General features: G+C 41.5%; 1 protein-coding gene across 9 annotated transcripts in view; it reads left to right on the top strand.

The window, feature by feature from the left end:
* Positions 1 to 20,438, top strand: part of ccdc30 (coiled-coil domain containing 30) — a 160,461-nt gene that overhangs the window by 83,693 nt on the left and 56,330 nt on the right. For all 9 annotated transcript variants that reach the window (XM_072586608.1, XM_072586610.1, XM_072586609.1 and 6 more), the window contains 4 exons: positions 428 to 565; positions 5,921 to 6,072; positions 14,792 to 15,146; positions 17,513 to 17,641. In XM_072586608.1, coding sequence (XP_072442709.1) covers positions 428 to 565; positions 5,921 to 6,072; positions 14,792 to 15,146; positions 17,513 to 17,641 — 774 coding nt within the window. The remainder of the gene's footprint in view (positions 1 to 427; positions 566 to 5,920; positions 6,073 to 14,791; positions 15,147 to 17,512; positions 17,642 to 20,438) is intronic.

The following is a 20,438-nucleotide window of genomic DNA, read 5'->3' as shown; positions in this document are numbered from 1 at the left end:
TTATTTATGTTAATATTGACCTATTTGAAGAGAAATAATTTTAAGGAATTCAATTTTTGCTTTTAAAAATTAAACTCTATGGATATAACTGACTTATATCAATCAAAAAGATCTGAGTTAACTGATATCACTGAACATGGTGATTATTGTTTTCCAATAGAACCACCCCCCCGCCTTCCTGTGGTAGAATGGGTGATAATTAACCATAGTCCTCGAGTCCAACAACTTCTGTTGGACTCTGCATTCATGTTGCAGAGATGAACATTTTTTGAAATCAAGTGTCCTCTCAACCTTATTATCTCGATTTGCAAGTGCAACTGTACTCCATTAGGGATTGGGGTCTTCAAGAGATGGGAGAGGATGAGATGGAGATAGATAAAGAATAAAAAAAACATTGCATTCATGTAAAATTTGATACTGTTTTCAGGAGCTGGAGGCTTTCAGAACTCAAGTGCACTATCTGAGCATGGAAATGAAGAATTATCATGCAGCAGCAGAACAGAATCAAGCATTAAATGCTGCTCTTGAAAGGATGCAATTGGAGAATAATGCTCTAGAACAGAAGGTAAACCCCTTAAACAGCAGCAACTAATACAATATTTAATATCATGCAATGGGCAGTCACAGTAGTGTATTGAATACCAGTAACACTTGCCAAATATAGTTCCAAGATAATTTTGAACTCATAGGAAGTATTCATTCCTAACACTCTGTGCACCACACTATGAAGTACACATTGCAAATTTGCATTCCCAGCAGAGAAGTTCACTCATGATTTTACAAATATTTAAATGATGGGCATATGGTGAAAGGAATGCATATCATGCACATTGATCATTATATCCATATCTAAGATATGCTGTCTCATCAAAGGAGGTTTTCAAATAGGACCTCAAACTCATACACTTTAATTATGTGCTGTGTATAGAGAATGAGTGAGCCATATAGCCGTCAAGCCTGAATTAGATCTGACTGATCTGAGAAAAAAGTCAAATTAAGGTGTGTGGCCCAAATAAGTTTTCAATTCGCAAATACATGAAGAAGACTCTAATTAATAAATATGAATTCAAGAAAATCCCCAAGACGTTGGCCTTTTTGTTGGTTCCAGTCTTCATGGCTCCAATCAGCCAGCAGTCTGGTCATTGATTGTGTTGCCACTGTATACAGTGACTGTCAGTCTTCAATTCATCAGCAACTTCAGGCACGGTGGGATATCTCAGTGGCATGACTTATTGAGAAGCCTGTCAGTCACCACTTAAATAGTGATTTGCGCTTGATCCAGTGGACTTTTTCCTTAATGGACCTGGGACCTCTCTGGCCTGAAAGGCAACAAAAGTGAAATAGAAAATTGACTCCCCCTCCTTTGACATTAACTAGTGGAAAACAAAATCTGTGCTAAGTGCTTGACTAAGGAGTAACTGGAATGATTTAAAATAAAATTGGCTCTTGACAATTTGTTTGTCTTGTTTGAAAGGAACTGTCTGGTTCCTTTGTCTGTCCTGTTGATTCTCTTCACTCAGAGAAAGAAAAGCACAAGTACAAGAGACAATATGACTTGCACGTTGCGTACATATGGGATCTCTGGCTGATAAGATTTCGGTTTACTCTTGAGGTTATGCAAACCTATGGTTTGACCCTGTACAAGAATATTTTTTTCTTTTCTTAGCACCACACATCAAGAAGGATTTATTGACCTTGAAGAGGTTGTTGTCCTCTTCCACAACAATAATAATCACCATAAACGCTCAGATTATGAGGGTAGTTTGGATAGACAAGGCTTTTATGCCCTTGAATGCAAAAGATTAAGGGGTGTTTAATTGAAGTATTTATATTTGAATTATGAAGTTAATAGGATTGAGAGAAACTATTTCCTCTAATAGAGGAGTCCAATGACATAGTGGTAATATCAGTGGACTGGTAATCCAGAGCTTCAGGCTAATGTTCTAGCCGCGGGAATTTGAATCCCAAAATGGCAGATAGTGCAATTTGAATTCAGTAAAATCTAGAATTAAAAGCTAGTCTAATTGCAAGAAGGTGAAAATCCACTGGTTCACTAATGTCCCTCAGGGAAGAAAACCTTTCCTAGTCTGACAACATGTAACTCCAAATGCAGAGCGATGTGGTGATCTCTTAACTCCTTCTGAAATGGCCTCGCAAGCTACTTAATTGTACAAACTGCTACAAAGCCTAAGAAAAGGAATGAATTAAAGCAATGGACTACCTGGCATTACCCAGCCATAGAAAGCATCAAACTCAACTCTGTCGACCTTGAAAAGTTCTCTTTACTAATATCTGGGGACTTAAACCAAAATTGGGAGAGCTGTTCCACAGACTAGTTAAGCAACAGCCTAACAATCATAGTCGTTTGCCCTTGAGAAAATGGTAGTGAGCTGCCTTCTAGAACTGCTGTTGTCCATGTGCTGTAGGTCAATCCACAATGTTGTTGGGAAGGGAATTCCATGATTTTGACCTGGTGACGGTCGAACTTGAATGCTGAATATAGGATTAAAGGCAGGATTCTTGGCAGTGTGGAGGAACAGAGGGATCTGGGTGTGCAAGTACATAGATCCCTCAAAGTTGCCACCCAAGTGGATAGGGTTGTTAAGAAAGCACATGGTGTTTTGGCTTTCATCAACAGGGGATAGAGTTTAAGAGCCGTGAGGTTTTGCTGCAGCTCTACAAGTCCCTGGTGGGGCCACACTTGGAATATTGTGTCCAGTTCTGGTCGCCCTACTATAGGAAAGATACAGAGGCTTTGGAGAGGGTGCAAAGAAGGTTTACTAGGATGCTGCCTGGACTGGAGGGCTTGCCTTATGAAGAAAGGTTGAATAAGCTCGGACTTTTCTCTCTGGAGAGAAGGAGGAAGAGAGGAGACCTGATAGAGGTGTACAAAATAATGAGAGGAATAGATAGAGTCAATAGCCAGAGACTTTTCCCCCAGGGCAGGATTCACTGGTACAAGAAGTCATAGTTTGAAGATATTAGAAGGAAGGTATAAAGGAGACGACAGAGGTAGGATTTTTACACAGAGTTGTGAATGCATGGAATGCGTCACCAGCAGTGGTGGTGGAAGCAGAGTCACTGGGGACATTTAAGTGACTGCTGGACGTGCAGATGGATAGCAGTGAGTTGAGGGGTGCATAGGTTGTTACTATATTTTACATTAGGGTTAAATCTCAGCACAACATCGTGGGCCAAAGGACCTGTTATGTGGTATACTTTTCTATGTTCTATGTTCTGTGAAGGAAAGCATATATGTTTCCAAGTCAGGATGATGGATGGCTTGAAGGGAACTTATAGGTGGCGGTATTCCCATGTATGTATTGCCCTTGTCCTTCTAGATGGAATTGGTCATGGTTTGGAAGGTGTTGTCTAAGGATCTTTGGCAAATTTCTGCAGTGCATCTTGGAAATATTACACACTGCTGTGACCGAGCATCAGTGGTGGAGTGACTGAATATGGTGTCAATAAAGCAGGCTGCTTTGTCCTGGATAGTGTCAAACTCCTTGAATGTTGGGAGTGTTGTTTTGGTGTGTATACTTTGGATGAAGCGAGTTTTGAGAAGATTTGTAGCTCAGGTTGAGGTTCTGGATGTAGGTTGGCTCGCTGAGCTGGAAGGTTCATTTCCAGACATTTTGTCACCCTACTAGGTAACATCTTCAGTGGGCCTCCGGGTGAAGCACTGTTGATAATTCTTGCTTTCTATTTATATGTTTGGGTTAGGATGTCATTTCCTGTGGTGATGTCATTTCCTGTTCTTTTTCTCAGGGGGTGGGGTCTAGCTCAATGTGTTTGTTGATAGAGTTTTGGTTGGAATGCCATGCTTCTAGGAATTCTCATGTGTGTCTCTGTTTGGTGTGTCCTAGGATGGATGTGTTGCCCCAGTCGAAGTGGTGTCCTTCTTCATCTGTATGTAAGGATACTAGTGAGAGGGGGTCATGTCGTTTTATGGCTAGTTGATGTTCATGTATCCTGGTGGCTAGTTTTCTGCCTGATTGTCCAATGTAGTGTTTGTTACAGTTCTTGCATGGTATTTTGTAAATAACATTAGTTTTGCTTGTTGTCTGTATAGGGTCTTTCAAGTTCATTAACTGTTGTTTTAGTGTGTTGGTGGGTTTGTGGGCTGCCATGATGCCAAGGGGTCTTAGTAGTCTGTCAGTCATTTCCAAGATGCCTTTCATGTAGGTGAAAGTGGCTAAGTTTTCTTGACACGTTTTGTCTGCTTGTTTAGGTTTGTTGCTGAGAAATCTGCGGACTGCGTTCATTGTGTACCCATTCTTTTTGAATACGCTGTATAGGTAATTTTCCTCTGCTTTACATAGTTCCTGTGTGCTGCAGTGTGTGGTGGCTAATTGGAATAATCTTCCGATGCAGCTTCGTTTGTGAATGTTCACATCACATCGAACATCCACAAACAAAGTTGCATCAGAACATTATTCCAATGAGCCACCACACACTGCAGAACAGAGAAACTACGTAGAGCAGAGGAAAATCACCTATACAGTGTATTCAAAAAGAACGGGTACCCAATGAACAGAGTCCGCAGATTTCTCAGCAACAAACCCAAACAAGCAGACAAAATGTGTCCGGAAAACCTAGCCACTCTCCCCTACATCAAAGTCATCTCGGAAATGACTGACAGACTACTAAGATCCCTTGGCATCATGGTAGCCAACAAACACACTAAAACAACAGCTAATGAACTTGAAAGACCCTATACAGACAACAAGCAAAACTAATGTTATTTACAAAATACCATGCAAGGACTGTAACAAACACTACATTGGACAACAGGCAGAAAACTAGCCACCAGGATACGTGAACATCAACTAGCCACAAAACAATATGACCCTCTCTCACTAGTTTCCTTGCATACAGATGAGGAAGGACACCACTTCGACTGGGACAACACATGCATTCCATGACAAGCCAAACAGAAACACGCACAAGAATTCCTAGAGGCATGGCATTCCAATCGGAACTCTATCAACAAACACATTATGTTAGACCCCATCTACCACTCCCTGAGAAAAAGAACAGGAAATGACATCACCTACAGGAAATATTGTTACCACAGGAAATGACATCACCAACCCAAAGAAACCCAAACATATAAGTAGAAAGCAGGAATGAACCTTCCAGCTCAGCGAGCAAACCTACATCCAGAACTTTGGATGAAGTTAGAAGCTGAAATATTCTGTAAAAACATTTTAAATTTTTACAAATTAATCAATTAACTGTACTCCACAATTTCTTTTTCAGTGGCTGTTCTATTGTTTATTATATTAAAAACACAGTTGCCCCTGTTTGAGCAAGTGTAACATTTTGATGAGTTTCTGAGAGTGATGTAGGTGCAGGAAAGTTAAAATCCTTGATTTCAATCATTGGAGGAGCTATGGTGCAGCCTGTATTGGAACCCTGAATGATAGACTACAACTTTGTGCATGCCTGATATGCTGAGCAGTAATGTTCACTTTTAATTGCTCCCACAAAGTCTGGCTGGGCTTGTTGATTATTCTTTCACTTGTTCACATTGAGAGTCCATGTGTAGCTATACAATAACCACAGCTGTCAATATTGAGGTTTGATCCAAGGCAAACACAAGCTGCAATGTTCGAAGGAATGTTAATAATACTAGGATAATTTGTGCTTAGCTATCTATTAGAATCATATTTCCATCTTGTGTTGATCAAGTGTGGAAATAAGTTATGCCAGTTGATTGTTGATCCTAGAAACTTGTTTTGGCTGTGTGAGAATTATCCCTATCTTAGTTTCATATTAGGTAAATGCAAAGTTATGAATGAGCTATCACATGCCATCAAATTGAAAAGGATTTCCATTTATTATTCATTTTTGCTCCTGTGAAATATTATAAGTCATGATTAGTAAGCATTTATTTGACTTCATGATTTGTTTTTAGCTCAACAAGATGCTGGAGGATCACAGAGAGATATCCAGTTGTCAGGGAATACAAAACAACTGTTGGAAAGAAATGGCAGATAAATACCAATGCCAGATAGCCGAATTGAAGAAAACCATACAGAAACTCCAGGAAGAAAAAGTCAGTGCACTGTAAGTAATGTAAGCTCCGTTGAGAATTAAACAGAATTACAAAAATGGCAACCATCCATGATTATCCAGAGCCAAAAAGCTTTTCTCTTTACAAATTAAGATGTGAACTAAACCCCTAACAGTATCTTACTAAGAAAATAGTTGAGATGTGTAATTACTTGACTGTAATCGAGCATTCTCCTGTGGTTCTCCGTCACTTAGAAGCCTGCTGTTCCTATGAAATGGACTGAGTCAGTTAGCAAAACTGTGATGTGGAGCAATCTTCTCCTGTTTACTAAATAATCCCCTTCACACCTATTCCCCCTGTCTTATCTATTATCTTTCAACATGGATTCTGTGCTTCCTACCCCCATCTATTTTACATACGACATATTTATCACTTATCGGCAAGCAAAGAAATAAAGAATTATGCATGTCAGCTTGGCATTTTTTATTTTTGTCAGAAGATTTATGCACTCACACACAATGCCAAGAGTAGCATGTTTTTTTTCTGTTAAAATATAAGTCATTCTTTAATTGTGGAATCTTTATCCTTTGAGTCCATTTCCATTATCAAAACAAAAACCTGTTTATTCTACTGAATGATTTGGAAATGCTTAAAACTTATGCTTGCATGTAGATAAATTACTCAATTTAATCCAATCTTTGCAATTTTCCTGCAAACAGCAGACACAGTAATGACTGCCATAACACACTTCAGTTGGTAGCCACTGAGATGTTGTGGTAACATCATTGAACTAGAGGACCAAGTGAATGCTTTGAGGTCATTTGTTCAAATACCACCACAGCAACTGGTGAAATTTAGTTTCAATTCCTAAATCTGGAATTAAAAGCTAGTCTGAGTAACAGTGAAAATGTCTATGTCTATCGCTTGTCATAAAGACCCATCTGGTTCGTGAAGGAACTCCACAGAGGCTGGTATCCCATCAACAAGTCACCCTTTATTTACACTTGGAAAATCCTTGACACTGATCTAGCTCCCTGAGAGCCAGCTCTCAATGTCAGTATGTCTGACATTCCTGTTTTTTTTTTCCTTCCTCTCAGACACAGTCAAGGAGGAGAGTCCTTGCACACACGCTGATCCAGCTTCCTTTTTTTTTCTTCTTTTTTCCTTTTTTCTTTTTTTTCCCTTTTTCTTTTTTTTTTCCCTTTTTAACCCCCACACTACCGCCTAACTGCGGTAGTGCTTATTTTTTCCCCAGCACCTATGGTGTATGTGTGCAGGTGTGAGACACAGTAAGAGACACAAGGTGTACGAATCTTTATTCAATTTCCACCTCCAGGAAGATAGGAAAACACCCGATTGGCCAGTGACAAGCAGTGCCCTTCACATCAAAGGGCAATGCCTCATTCCTGTTTTTATCTGTCAGCCAGGGATCTCTGATTAGGGTTGTTAATTTGAGGTCCATCTGGCTGACCTCTTTACAATCACTACATCCCTTTCACTCTGAGTCCAAGGACATAGGCAAGTTCTTTTTCTAGTAGCTCCTCCTGGGGTGTTTTAGCACTGGGTCAGGTTCCTCCGACTCTGCCTCAGATACGACCAGCATGTAATGCACAGTAGCTCACCTTTTGCACCTGGAGCATCTCGAAAGAAATTCACTCTCTTCTTCAAGCATTGAGGCAGTGACACTATTATGTCGTTCTCAGGTTTTGAGGTTTCTTCAAAGCTTGATGGAGTGGGAGAACCCACAGGTTCTGCCAGCCTCTCTGACTGTTTCGAGGAGCCGGCCATATTTTGCATGAATTGCAAAACTTGTGCACATACCTCCCCCCTCACCTCCATCCAAGGCTCCAAAAGAGCCTTCCACATCCATCAAAGTTTCACTTGCACTTCCTCACATGTAATTTACTGTATCCATTGCTCCTTATGCGGTCTCCTCTATAATGCGTCTACACAGAGCGCTTCAGAGAACATCTCTGGGACACCTGCACCAACTGACCCCAGTGCCCCATAGCTGAACACTTCCAACTTCCTCTCCCACTCCACCAAGGACATCCAGGTCCTGGGCCTCCTCCATTACCACTCCCTTATCACTTGCGCCTGGAGGAAGAATGCCTCGTCTTCCGCCTCGGGACCCTCCAACCCCATGGCATCAATGTGGATTTCACCAGTTTCCTCATTCACCCCCCCACCTCATCCCAGTTCCAACCTTCTAGCTCAGCACGCCCTCATGACCTGTCCTACCTGTTCATCTTACTTCCCACCTATCTGCTCCACCCTCCACTCCGACCTATCACCATTACCCCCACCTCCATCCATTTATCACACTTTCAGCTTCCTTCCCTCCAGCCCCACTCCCCTCCCATTTATATAGTGAAGCTGTAGGCTGTTTCTTTAAGGAGGAGACAGTGATAACTGCAGATGCTGGAGATCAGAGTTGAGAGTGTGGTGCTGGAAAAGCACAGCAGGTCAGGCAGCATCTAAGGAGCAGGATATTCAACGTTTCGGGCATAAACCCTTCATCAGGTTTCTTTCAGCCTGCCTTCAAAGTTTGGAATGCTCATTCTGCCAGACCATTTGATCTTGGATTGTATGTCAAATGCCATTCGACTTTAGGAAATAACTCAAAATCCTTGCTGGTAAACAATGTTCCATTATCTGTGATCAACACTTCCAGAAGTTTGTATATTGCAAATGACGCATACAGTTTTTCAATTGTCATCCCCATGTTTTATGAGTGGGCACCAACAATGACTAAGAACATTGAGCTCATGATAGGACCCACATAGTTGATGTGTAACCAAGCCCAGGGTTTATCTGGTATTCCCATAAATGTGGGGGAGTAGCTGGTGGTAATTTTTGTCTTTGTTAGCACTCTGGGTATTGCCCCACTGATGCAGCTATGTCTGCAGCCAATCCTGGCTGCCAGACATAACTTCTCTCCAACATCTTCATTTTGGAAATCCCAAATGATCCTGGTGGAGTTCAGCCAGTATTTGGCAGGGACCTCTGCTCTGGACAAGCACTCTTGCTCCCCACAATAATATACCATTCTCTACTGTGACCTGGTCTCCCTGGGTCCAAAGAGGTTTCAGTTTTGGTTGTGATGGTCCTTTGGTTTCTCCCATTACTGCCAGTTGTTTCAGGTTTGCCAGTGCTAAATCTTTCTGTGTTCAATGTCTGATAATGTCAGTTGTGGCCGGAAGTAAGTCCAGAAAATTTAAAACCACTTTGAATACTTCCAGTGGCAGTAACATCAGTGGTGCATCTGCCAGGCGAAGGCAACTTAATGCATCCGCATTTGTTACTTGGCCTCCCGCATGATTTCCGATTTGTAATAATATGCACTTAGTATTAGAGCCCACTATTAAATTTGGCCTAAAGCTGTTGGCGGAACTGCCTTGTCCTCTTTAAGTAGACCTAGCCAGGTTTGTGGTCTCTTATTATTAGAAATTTATGTGTGTAAAGATTTTGGTGGAACTTCCTACTCCAAATATGACCGCTAAACCTTCCTTCTCTATCTGGGTGTATTTATGCTTTGCATTAGCTAAAGTCCTGGAAGCATACGCTATTGGGGGTTCCTCTCCATTAGGTTATCTATGCACTACTGCTACCCCAATGCTGTACTGGAAGGCATCGCATGTTTATATCAGATGTCACTTGGGACCAAATTGGGACCTTAGACGATGATAGCTGTTTTTTCACTTCCATAGAAGCTATGGTTTGGCTATGTGACCATTTCTAACATTGACCCTTTTTCAAAATGCAAAGGTGTGTGGAGGTCAGGTTAAGTATGAACTTTCATAATAATTCACCAGGCCAAGGAAAGACCTAAGCTCTGGTACAGAAGTGGGAACCAGGGCACCTTTGATTGCCCTCACTTTACCTTCCAATGGGTGCAACTCAGTCTTATCAACTCTGTAGCTCAAGTGGGTCACTTGGGGTGTCTGGAAAACACATTTCTATCTTTTAAAGCATATGTCCACCCAAGAGAAATGTCTAATGACGATATCTAAGTTCTGTAAGTGCTCTTATTGTCTTCCAATATGTTAGTATGTTATCTAGATAAATGGTGACCTGGTGTAGACCTTGTAAAATGTTCTCTATCGTCCACTGAAAAACTGCACATGCTGATGATACCCTAAATGGCAGTCTTGTATATTGATACAAACCCTTGTGGGTATTAATTGTAGAATACCTCTGGGAATACACACCTAACCACATGACCAACTATGCATGAATCATGTCCAGTTTTGTGAAGGACAGCCCCCTGCCAGCTTTACATATAAGTCCTCTATTTTTGAGGGATTGGGTATTTATGCAATTGTGAAAACTGGTTTACTGCTTGTTTAAAATCCCCGTAAAGGCAATCCAACTGTCGGACATCACAATTGGTATGACTGGTGCTGCCCATTCTACCACCTGGACAGATATAATGATTACTTCGCTTTCCAGCCTTCTGATTTCTGCCTCTCCTTTTACCCATATTGTAAATGGCACTGGGCAGGCCTTGCAAAATTGTGGAATTACTGCCTGGTCAACATACAAGGTGGCCTTCGCTGCTTTGATAGTCGTTAGACCTCCCTGAAAAACTTTTGGGTATTTCATTCAGACTTCACTCAGGCAGCCATTTTCTAATGGAAAAATGTTGAACCAATCTTGGTGAATATTTCTCAACCATTCTTGCCCCATCGAGCTTGGGCCCAAGCCTTTTACTATAATCAGTAGTAACTGAACTGGCTGTTTCTCCTAAGAGACCGGAACTGAAGTTGTACCCTTAATCTGTAAATGTTCTCTGATATAGGTGCTCAGTCTAGCCAAGGTCTTGCATAAATTTAAGGGTTGGCACACAGAGCAAATTTTATTAAAGACTGATTCTGCAATCATTGAAACTTCCACACTAGTATCGACCTCCATTAGAACTGGCTGACCATTTAATCAAATATTTGTTTTGATTGGTTCTGATTTGGATGTTGCTAAGCAATTTTAACCAGATATAGGTGGACATTCCAGGGTGTGCACTCTTCTGGATACTGGCCTAGGAGGTTTTTACTCAATTTAGGTAAAGTGGGACTTTTTTGCCGTCTCATTTCTGCATACCGGCAGCAACAACAATGGCCTTGCTGATCCGGATCGTAAAGAAACTTTTAACTGTTTGGGAAGGTTTGGCTTTCTTTTGGGGTTTTGTAGTAGGGGCTTTTGCATAGTTATATCATTAATCGCACATACCAATCGGTCTCTCAGCTTCTCAGTAGGGGCTAAGCCAAAGTCATATGCTTTGTCTTAATCTTGTCGAAAGTCCTGATACTGATTCCCCTGGTTCTTAAATTGGCAAGTAAAACAATAGCATCTCAGAATTAGAGGAGGTTTGGGCTCATAAAATTCCTTAACTAAATCCATCAACTCTTGAAAGCTTTTAGTATCTGGTGCCTAGGGAAAATTAAGCTCCTCATAACCAAAAACGTTGCGGGACCACAAGCTGTCAGGAGAATTACTTGTTGCTTTTTATCTGCCTGAATGTCATTTGCCTGGAAAAAGTAACACTTTCTTTACACATACGGAGGCCCCAGTCTTCAACAGCAGGTTCAAGTGAGTGTTACTTTCTAAGTAACAACATGATACCAGAAATGCTTACCCCAAATCAAAAATAACTATTGTGAGCGAATTTCCTCAGGAGCATGCTTTTCTCTCATCATCACTGAAATAACTCCACAGAGGCCAGTATTTTGACACCAAGTCACCCTTTATTTACATGTGAAAAGTCCTTGACACTGATCCAGCTTTCTCAGAGCCAGCTTTCAGAATGTCAGGATGTCTAATACTCCTGTTTTTATCTATCAGTCATGGCCCCCTAATTGAACCAGATTAACAACCCTAATCAGGAAACTCGTATTCTATAGGGTCTATGTGGCTGACCTTGTCACTACAGTTTATTAATGTTCTGTGGAGAAATAAATCTTCCCATCTTTTCCTGGTCTGGCCTATATGTGACTCCAGATCCACAGCAGTGGATTCTATTGAGAGGGTAGAAATGACTTCAGTCAAAAGGTGGTGAACCTGTGGTATTTTATACCATAGAAGACTTTGAAAGCCAAATCACTAACTATTGCTGTTCCTTCAGTACTGCTTGGTCAAATTCCTGGAGCTCTCCCTAAAATGGCATTCTGAGTCTATCTGGACCAAATGAACTGCAGCACTTTAAGAAGGCAGCTCACCACCACCTTCCTGAGGGCAACTAGGGATGGGCAATAGATGCTGGCCCAGCCAACAATTGCCCACATCATGTGAACAAATTTAGAAAAGAAATAGATTTCTGGAGGTTACTAAGTAGAGGGAGAGAGTGGGAGTATGATATTGAAATAGGGAATCAGCCTTGATTGTGTTGTATGGATCTTGATTAGATGGGCCAATGGGCTGAGGAGTGGCAGATGGAGTTTAATTTAGAAAAATGCGAGGTGCTGCATTTTGGGAAAGCAGGACTTATACACTTAATGGTAAGGTCCTAGGGAGTGCAGGTTCATAGCTCCTTGAAAGTACAGTCGCAGATAGTGAAGAAGATGTTTGGAATGTTTTCCTTTTTTGGTCAGAGTATTGAGTACAGGAATTGCAGCTGTACAGGACGTTGGTTAGGCCACTTTAGGAATATTGCGTGCAATTCTGGTCTTCTTCCTATTGGAAGGATGTTGTGAAACTTGAAAGGGTTCAGAAAAGATTTACAAGGATGTTGCCAGGGTTGAAGGATTTGAGCTCTATGGAGAGGTTGAATGGGCTGGGGCTGTTTTCCCTGGAGCGTCGGAGGCTGAGGGGTGACCTTGTAGAGGTTTATAAAAGCATGAGGGGCATGATAGGATAAATAGACAAAGTCTTTTCCTTGGGGTGGAGGAGTCCAGACCTAGAGACCGTTAGTTTAGGGTGAGAGGGGAAAGATATAAAAGGGACCTAAAGGGCAACTTGTTAATGCAGAGGGTGGTACGTGTATGGAATGAGTTGCCAGAGGAAGTGGTGGAGGCTGGTACAATTGCAACATTTAAAAGGCATCTGGATGGGTATATGAATAGGAAGGGTTTAGAGGAATATGGGCCGGGTGCTGCCAGGTGAGACTAGATTGGGTTAGGATATTTGGTCGGCATGGACGAATTGGATCAAAGCGTCTGTTTCCATGCTGTACATCTCTATGACTCTATGACAAAGCGGGCTGGATGATCTGAATGATCTACTCTCACTCCTATTTTATACGTCTCCAATGTGCTTGCCTCTTAGCTTCCTCCTTTTGAAATGACTGATCAAGGAGTTGAATTTAAGAACAATTAGAGATGGCCAACAAATGCCAATGAACTACCATATCCAATAGAAACAAAAGAGGCCTGCACTTCAGCCCCTCCACTGTTCCCAAAGTTACTAATTGCCTACTCAGCCTACTCGCTGCCTATTTAGTAGCCCACCTCTATGGACTTTGCTTCAAATGCTGGGAAATGGGCCAAATGTAAATTTCCTGATCCTGGAGGGAAAGTCTGCCCTAAGGTTCAGCCAGCTTTCCTGCGTCTGATCCCTGGTACTGCCAGGAAAAGCACGGAGATGGGAGAAAACTGGAGGAACTAAACAAAAATGTAGCTCATCTCTTGCCAGGATGAGGAATATTAAATTAATACAAAGGAAATATTGTGGATGACGTACAAGTGAAACATAAACAGAACATGCCGGATATACTTCGAAGCTTAGATATCAGTTCTGGAAAGAAAGAAAATTATTTTTCATCAGAGCTGGAAAATGTTATTACAGTTTTGGCAGGTTTGAAGTAAGAGCAAAGAAGAAGGAAGGAGTAAAAAAGAGCAAAAGGATAGGTCTGTGAAATTCTGGAAGGCAGGAGTGACAAAATGACAAAAGGGAGGGATGATAGTGTGAGATGAAAGGGATGGTAAATGGGCAAATAAAGGAACAAGTGGTGCAATGCCCTCCCCCATGGTGAGTTTGATGAAGAGGAGACATTTACCAACCTCCCACCTCCTCCCTGATTTAAGTCTGTGGTGCGAAAGCCTACAAAGGCCATCCTACCCTGCTGTGGAGATCATGACAAGAAAACCTTGTCAAAGTTCCTTGCAGGCTTCAGGGAGTGAGGCAGGTGTCTCCTTCAAAGACACTCATTGCCTTAACAAGTGGGTCCTGCATTAGGAAGTAAGGGAATCCTGCCGAGAGTCACCCCCTCTGCTCTAGCTAGTGGCCTCACATCCTGTGACCCCGCCCTCCCCAAATCCTGATTCAGCTATGGCCTGGGTGTCATAGCAACAACAGCCACTGCCTCCACATTGGTGGCGTCGTTCAATAAAACAGCACTCCTCTGATTGGCTGACAGCTTTTGGCTGGCAGGACTTCCAGTCTCAGCACACACCCCCAACCCCATGATCCTTGATCCATGGAAAAGCCACATCACTAGTTGGCAAGTGAAACAAGAGGAAAAAGAGAGAAAAAGCACAGGTCTTGCCGGCTTTCCAAGCAGTAACCAAGCTCTCCTCAATAGCATGGAATACTCGTCAAAATGGGTCTAGAGGAGGAGTGAATGGCAACAGGAGAATTATTACCGGTTCTTCCTATCAGAAAGAAAATGGGAGCAGAGGCTGTGATGTGAGATTGTTGAAATATGACTTGTTTTCAGAAGATAAAGTAGTGCCTAAAAAAAATGAGGTGCTGTTCCTGAAACATCTTTTGAACTTCATTAAATTATTATAGAAGGCTTAGGCTGTTATACTGACTATTTTTTTAAAACATTCTGCTCCTCAGCAACCAGATGACCAATCCTTCCAACAAAAATCTGGAATTTATGCAGCAGCAACTCAACACAGTGCTAAAGGAAAACCAGCAGCTGAATGAAGACAATCTTATTTTGCGGCAGCAATTGTGCAGCGACCAGCATGGCAGTCAGACTATTAACCAGGAGATTTGTAACTTACGGCAACAGCTTAATGCCAGCCAGCAGGAGTCCAAACTACTCGCACAGGAAAATTATACCATTCGGCAACAGCTGGGCTGCAGCCAGCAGGAGAACCAGCGCCTGAACCAAGAAGTGTCCAACATACAGAAACAGCTGACTGAACTAATTCATTCTAAAGAACAAGTGGAAGACAACATTACTCAGGTAGGTTGCATTGCAAATATCCTGTTGTACCAGTAGAGCCAAAGGTCCTGAGGACATTCCAAATATTCAGACCATGATTTTGGACTGACACTTATAATGGCAAAAGTTAGGTTTAGAGGGTAGTGAACAGGCAGGAAAGGCACCTAAAGATACCAATAAAGCAGATCAGACCTTTAAACATATTTTAGGACTCTGATATGGTACCAGAGCTGCACACAAGAGCCAAGAAGTCACAAACCTCAAGTTGAGTTTTTATTGGTAGATAACTGTATTTTCTGAAAAACATTGAATGCCATGACAAGTGTGCAAGCTGTGTAAAAGAAGTCATGAAATCATTCATTAAATAATTTTCCTCAGCTTCTTATCATGTTGAGGGTCAATTTGGAAATACAGACAACTATACATCCCTTAAGTACAGACGACTACATAGCAGCTGAGAGGGGACACTTATTTTGTCTAAATTACAGCTTTCATACAGGACACCAGTGAGGAGAATTCATTTGGTGATGTCACATTATGAAAAAAAACTTCTTTGGACCCACTCTTCAGTCCCTGCCTATAATGGAATTTTAGCATCTAAAATTCTCTAAAAGCCTTAGGGTGGCACAGTGGCTCAGCGGTTAGCACTGCTGCCTCACAGCACAGGCTCCCAGGTTTGAGTCCAGCCTCAGGTGACTGTCTGTGTGGAGTTTGCACATTCTCTCCGTGTCTGTGTGGGGTTGCTCCAGTTTCCTCCCACAGTACAAAGACGTGCAGGTCAGGTGAATTGGCCATGCTAAGTTGCCCACTGGTGTTAGTGTTAGGAGGGAAATGGTTCAGGGTGAGGTACTCTTCAGAGGGTTGATGTGGACTGGTTGGGCTGAAGGGCCTGTTTCCAAACTGTAAGTAATCTAAAAAAAAAAGTTTTTGAAACATAAATGCAATGAGTTTTTTTCACCTGTTGGTGATTTAGAACCTCCTAATTCATCACCACTATCACAAACTGCCAAACATAGTTATCTCCAAGAGGAATGCGTCTATCCAGCTTCCCTTGCTATTTAAAAGCAGTGCTTGTCAGTTCCCACAAAACTAACATCTTGTGTACAGTATCAGAAACTTAAATAGAGTCATTGCACAAATAGCATTTGTACAAGAGCATATTGGAGGCTGGGTTTTCTACATTGAGTAATTCACCTCCTGACTCCTCAACGCTTTTCCATCTTCTGCAAAGGAATAGTCAAGGGGCACCACCTAGCCACTGCTTATTGTAAAATTATACAATACAGTCCTCTTTCAGTATTAGAGTGGAACATAAGCCTAGATTTTGACTCAAATCTCAATCTTCTAACCCAGAGGTAAGAGTGCTCCATTGCTTCTAAAACATGGTACTTCCACTAGTGCCACTCAGCTCCTGACCTCCTTACAGCCATGATCCAAACATGAACAAAAGAGCTAAACTCCAGAGGTAAGAGTAGAGTGACTGCTCTTGATATCAAGACTGGATTTAATAAGTACAGTTTGAAAGAGCCCAAGCAAAACTGAAGTCAGTGGGAATCAGATTTGGGTTGGAGGAGGGAGAGACTCTGCATTGATTGGAATCATATCTAACAGAAATAAAATGATGGTGCTCATTCAAGGTCAGTCATCTCAGTCTCAGAAGTTAATTCTGCAGGCATGTGTCTTAGATCCAACCATCTTCAGATGCTTCATCAATGACTTTCTCTATATCTTAAGGTCAGAAGTGAGGATGTTTGCTGATGATTGCATAAGGATTACCACTTGCACTCGTCAGACACTAAAGCAGTCTGTGTCCATTGATATTTTCTAATCAATCTGTTCACAGATGTTATTACACACCTCTGTGTCACAAGAGTATTAATCTGTGTCTGTATGCAACAAGACCTGAATAGGGTCCAGATATGGGCTGTTAAGTTACATTCATATCACAACTGGCTGGTGTGTTTTGTCCCAAGATCTGACTGAGCCAGGAGGCCCAGGTTTGACTTCTGTCACTCCATACCATAGAAGTAAAAGACAATGACCATTCCTAACAAGAAAGAACCTAACACAATCAGTGTTGCTGGGTGAAAATGCTGGAATTCCTTTCCTAACTGCATTGTGGATGTACCTAGACAACATGGATTGCACAGGTTCAAGAAGGCAGCTCAGCATTATCTTCTTAAGAGTACTTAGTGAGCAATAAATGTGGGCCTAGCCAATGATACCCGCATCCCATAAATTCTTTATTTTAAGATACAGCATTCCCATGTTACAGCAGTAGTATCAAGGAAACATTCAAACCTAAAATGAGGACTATCTGATGACTATCTGTTCTGCTCGCAACAAAAAATGTGTGTGTAACTCACTTACTGATTGTTTTCCTTTAGGTGCAGCTGCAAGCTCTGAAGCTGGAAATTAGCCAGTTACAGAATTCACTCGAATTAGAACAGAAAAATTCTTACCAGCATAAACAAGCTCTAGAGTTGCAGTTGGAGGAAGCAAACAACAGGGCTAAGGTACTTGAGCAAAGGAGAATAATCCAAATATTGCTCCCGTTAGCTCCTTTTGATGCTTTACAGTGGTTAAATGTTGTGATTAAATTTTGTACTAAGCCACAATAGCCTAAGCTGTGAGATATCTAATATCAAGCAGTATAATGGTGCTGTGTATGTGCTATGGATGAACTTTAGTCAGGAGATGGGAGAATTAATTTGAGTCTGCTGTACATTCTGTCCATAATTACTGTGATTTTCATTGGAAAATGTGATACTTTCGATCATTAAATATCTTGTGAAGTTAATTACAGCATTCCTAATGTGTAAATGTAAATAGTGAGGTGTCTGTGGAACTGTCCAGTAGCAGAAAAAGATGCATTTTGACTGACATTTATGTTTGAACCCCTGCATTACTCAGTTCTTACCACATGATGGCAACTGGTGATACATAATGAATTCAATTTGTTGAGATGCATATTTCTCAGCTGCTGTTGTTCTTGGTTATTGGGAAGTGCCTTTTTTGATAAGAGAAATATAAACTACTTTATCAATCCTGTTCACAGCAGATGTGAGAATTGTACTCCAAACGTTTCCTTTCTGTGCTTTACTGCTACACTGTTTTCAGACAGATTTAGTGGAAAATAAAATCGGAATCTCAAAAGGTAATCACTGGGCCACACACTTCTGGGCTAGAAATGGTCGATCAGATGTCCAAGAGATGAGGCGCTTATGTTCTTCACAACACAGAATGAATCATTACTTAACTGCATTTTATAAATGAGGCCTGTCCTTGCTGTTTGCTTTAAAACATAAAATGTTTTATTATTAGCAGTAATAATCTTTAATCATTCTTCATGGTTTATGTTGGCCTTTTTACTTTTGTTATTTGCTCCAAGATTCTGTGGTGTATTTATAGAGGTATAGAGATATACAGCACAGAAACAGACCCTTCGGTCTAACTCGTCCATGCTGACCAGATATCCTAAATTAATCTAGTCCAACCTGCCAGCACTGGGCCTATATCCTGCTAAAACCTTCCTGTTCAAACATCTATCCAGAAGCCTCCACAAGTTACTCTGGCAGCTCATTCCATACACACATCACCCTCTGCATGAAAAAGTTGCCCCTTAGGTCCCTTTTAAATCTATCCCCTCACACCCTCTAAACCTATGGTTGATTGGTGCGGGTGTCCCGGAGTTGTTCTCTGAAGCACTCTGTAAGAAGGCATCTGGTTTCCCCAATGCAGAGGAGACCACATCAGGAGCAATTGATACAATAAATGACATTTGCACTTCCACACATCATTTATTGTATCCATTGCTCCCAATGCGGTCTCCTCTACATTGGGGAAACCAGATGCCTTCTTACAGAGTGCTTCAGAGAACATTTCTGGGACACCCGCACCAATCAACCCCACCACCCTGTGGCCAAACATTTCAACTCTGCATAGGACATGCAGGTCCTGGGCCTTCACTATCCTACCTGCGACTCCACTTTCAAGGGACTATGAACCTGCACTCCAAGGTAAGTATCTCAAATGTTTCTCATTAAACATTTTTAAAGAGGAGATGAAACTGTCACCAAAGACTTGTCTGAGACAAGAAACAAAACTTGAAAAAAAATTCATAAAATCTGCATTTCCCAAATAGCAATCTTTTGCAGTCACATGTTGCTAATTTTTGAAAAGGCTGAGATCAATAATCTCAGGGCCAGAATGGGGTTTACAATCCTCTGTTTGAATCCGCATAGTGAATGTCCATTGGATGTTCACAATAAATGTTCATGGCATTGATTTGATACCAGCAGTGTAATCATGACATTCAATACATCAATCAATATCCTCCCTTAAGCTCGCACAATTGAACACATAGTCAGCAACAGGAAGGAATCCCCACCAGTGATATTTAAGGGGATCATCATCTACTTAAAGGCCAAGTGAGTTATTGATTTCAATGTAAAGTGCTTGGTGCTTTCCATAATTGTTTCAAATTACAACATTTTTCAGGGAGTGATGTGGAGGTGTTGAGGAATGTATAGCTGCAGAAATCAATTGCAGTCAAAAATGGGTGACTAGTGGTGCCCTTTGGAAAGCAGCATGATTTGGAGAATGAACAAAGGCCAGGCTAACCAAGATAAATTGCTGGAAGATGAGGGTTCATATCAAGAGGTCATATTCAGCCAGAATGTGCAAAGAGCAAGTCAAGGTTGTCGAAGAACGATGTGTGAAACACCTACACTTCAGCAATACATTGCTGCAGCCACAAATGCAACCCAGAGAAGCACAAGGGCTGCATTACCAGTTCATGTGAAGCTGATTGTGATGATGGACTTTTATGCATTTGGTTCCTTCCTGGCAGCAAGATGTCAGTAACATCTCGTAGCTTCCCATCTTTATGGTGGAGCAGACTCAAGCAGATGAATGGCCTGTTTCATATGTTGGTATGTACTGCTTCATAAGGGAAGTCACTGAAACTCTCTATTCCGAGAGAGCTAACTGCATTTCATTCTCTCTTGCCAGAGTCAGGTAGGCAAAATGAGTATGCAACTTCATTCAAATTGCAGATGCAGGATGCCATTGACATCACACACATTGCTTTGCAAATGCCTAATGTCAAAACTGCCTTATTTTGAAATTCAAAGACATTCCAGGCCTTCAACATCCAGCTGGTGTGTGACTACAGCCAACTAATGATGAAGGTCATTACCCAGTATTCTGGCATCAGACCCAATGTCTTCTTTCTGTGACAATCCAAGACACTATCTGCTACAGACATGACTAATGGCTGATGAACATGTGTGCAATGAAAGCCATATTAGC

Source organism: Chiloscyllium punctatum, chromosome 16 (assembly GCF_047496795.1).
Source record: "Chiloscyllium punctatum isolate Juve2018m chromosome 16, sChiPun1.3, whole genome shotgun sequence".
In the NCBI taxonomy this organism is placed as follows: domain Eukaryota; kingdom Metazoa; phylum Chordata; class Chondrichthyes; order Orectolobiformes; family Hemiscylliidae; genus Chiloscyllium; species Chiloscyllium punctatum.
This window is presented reverse-complemented; position numbering and strand designations above follow the sequence as displayed.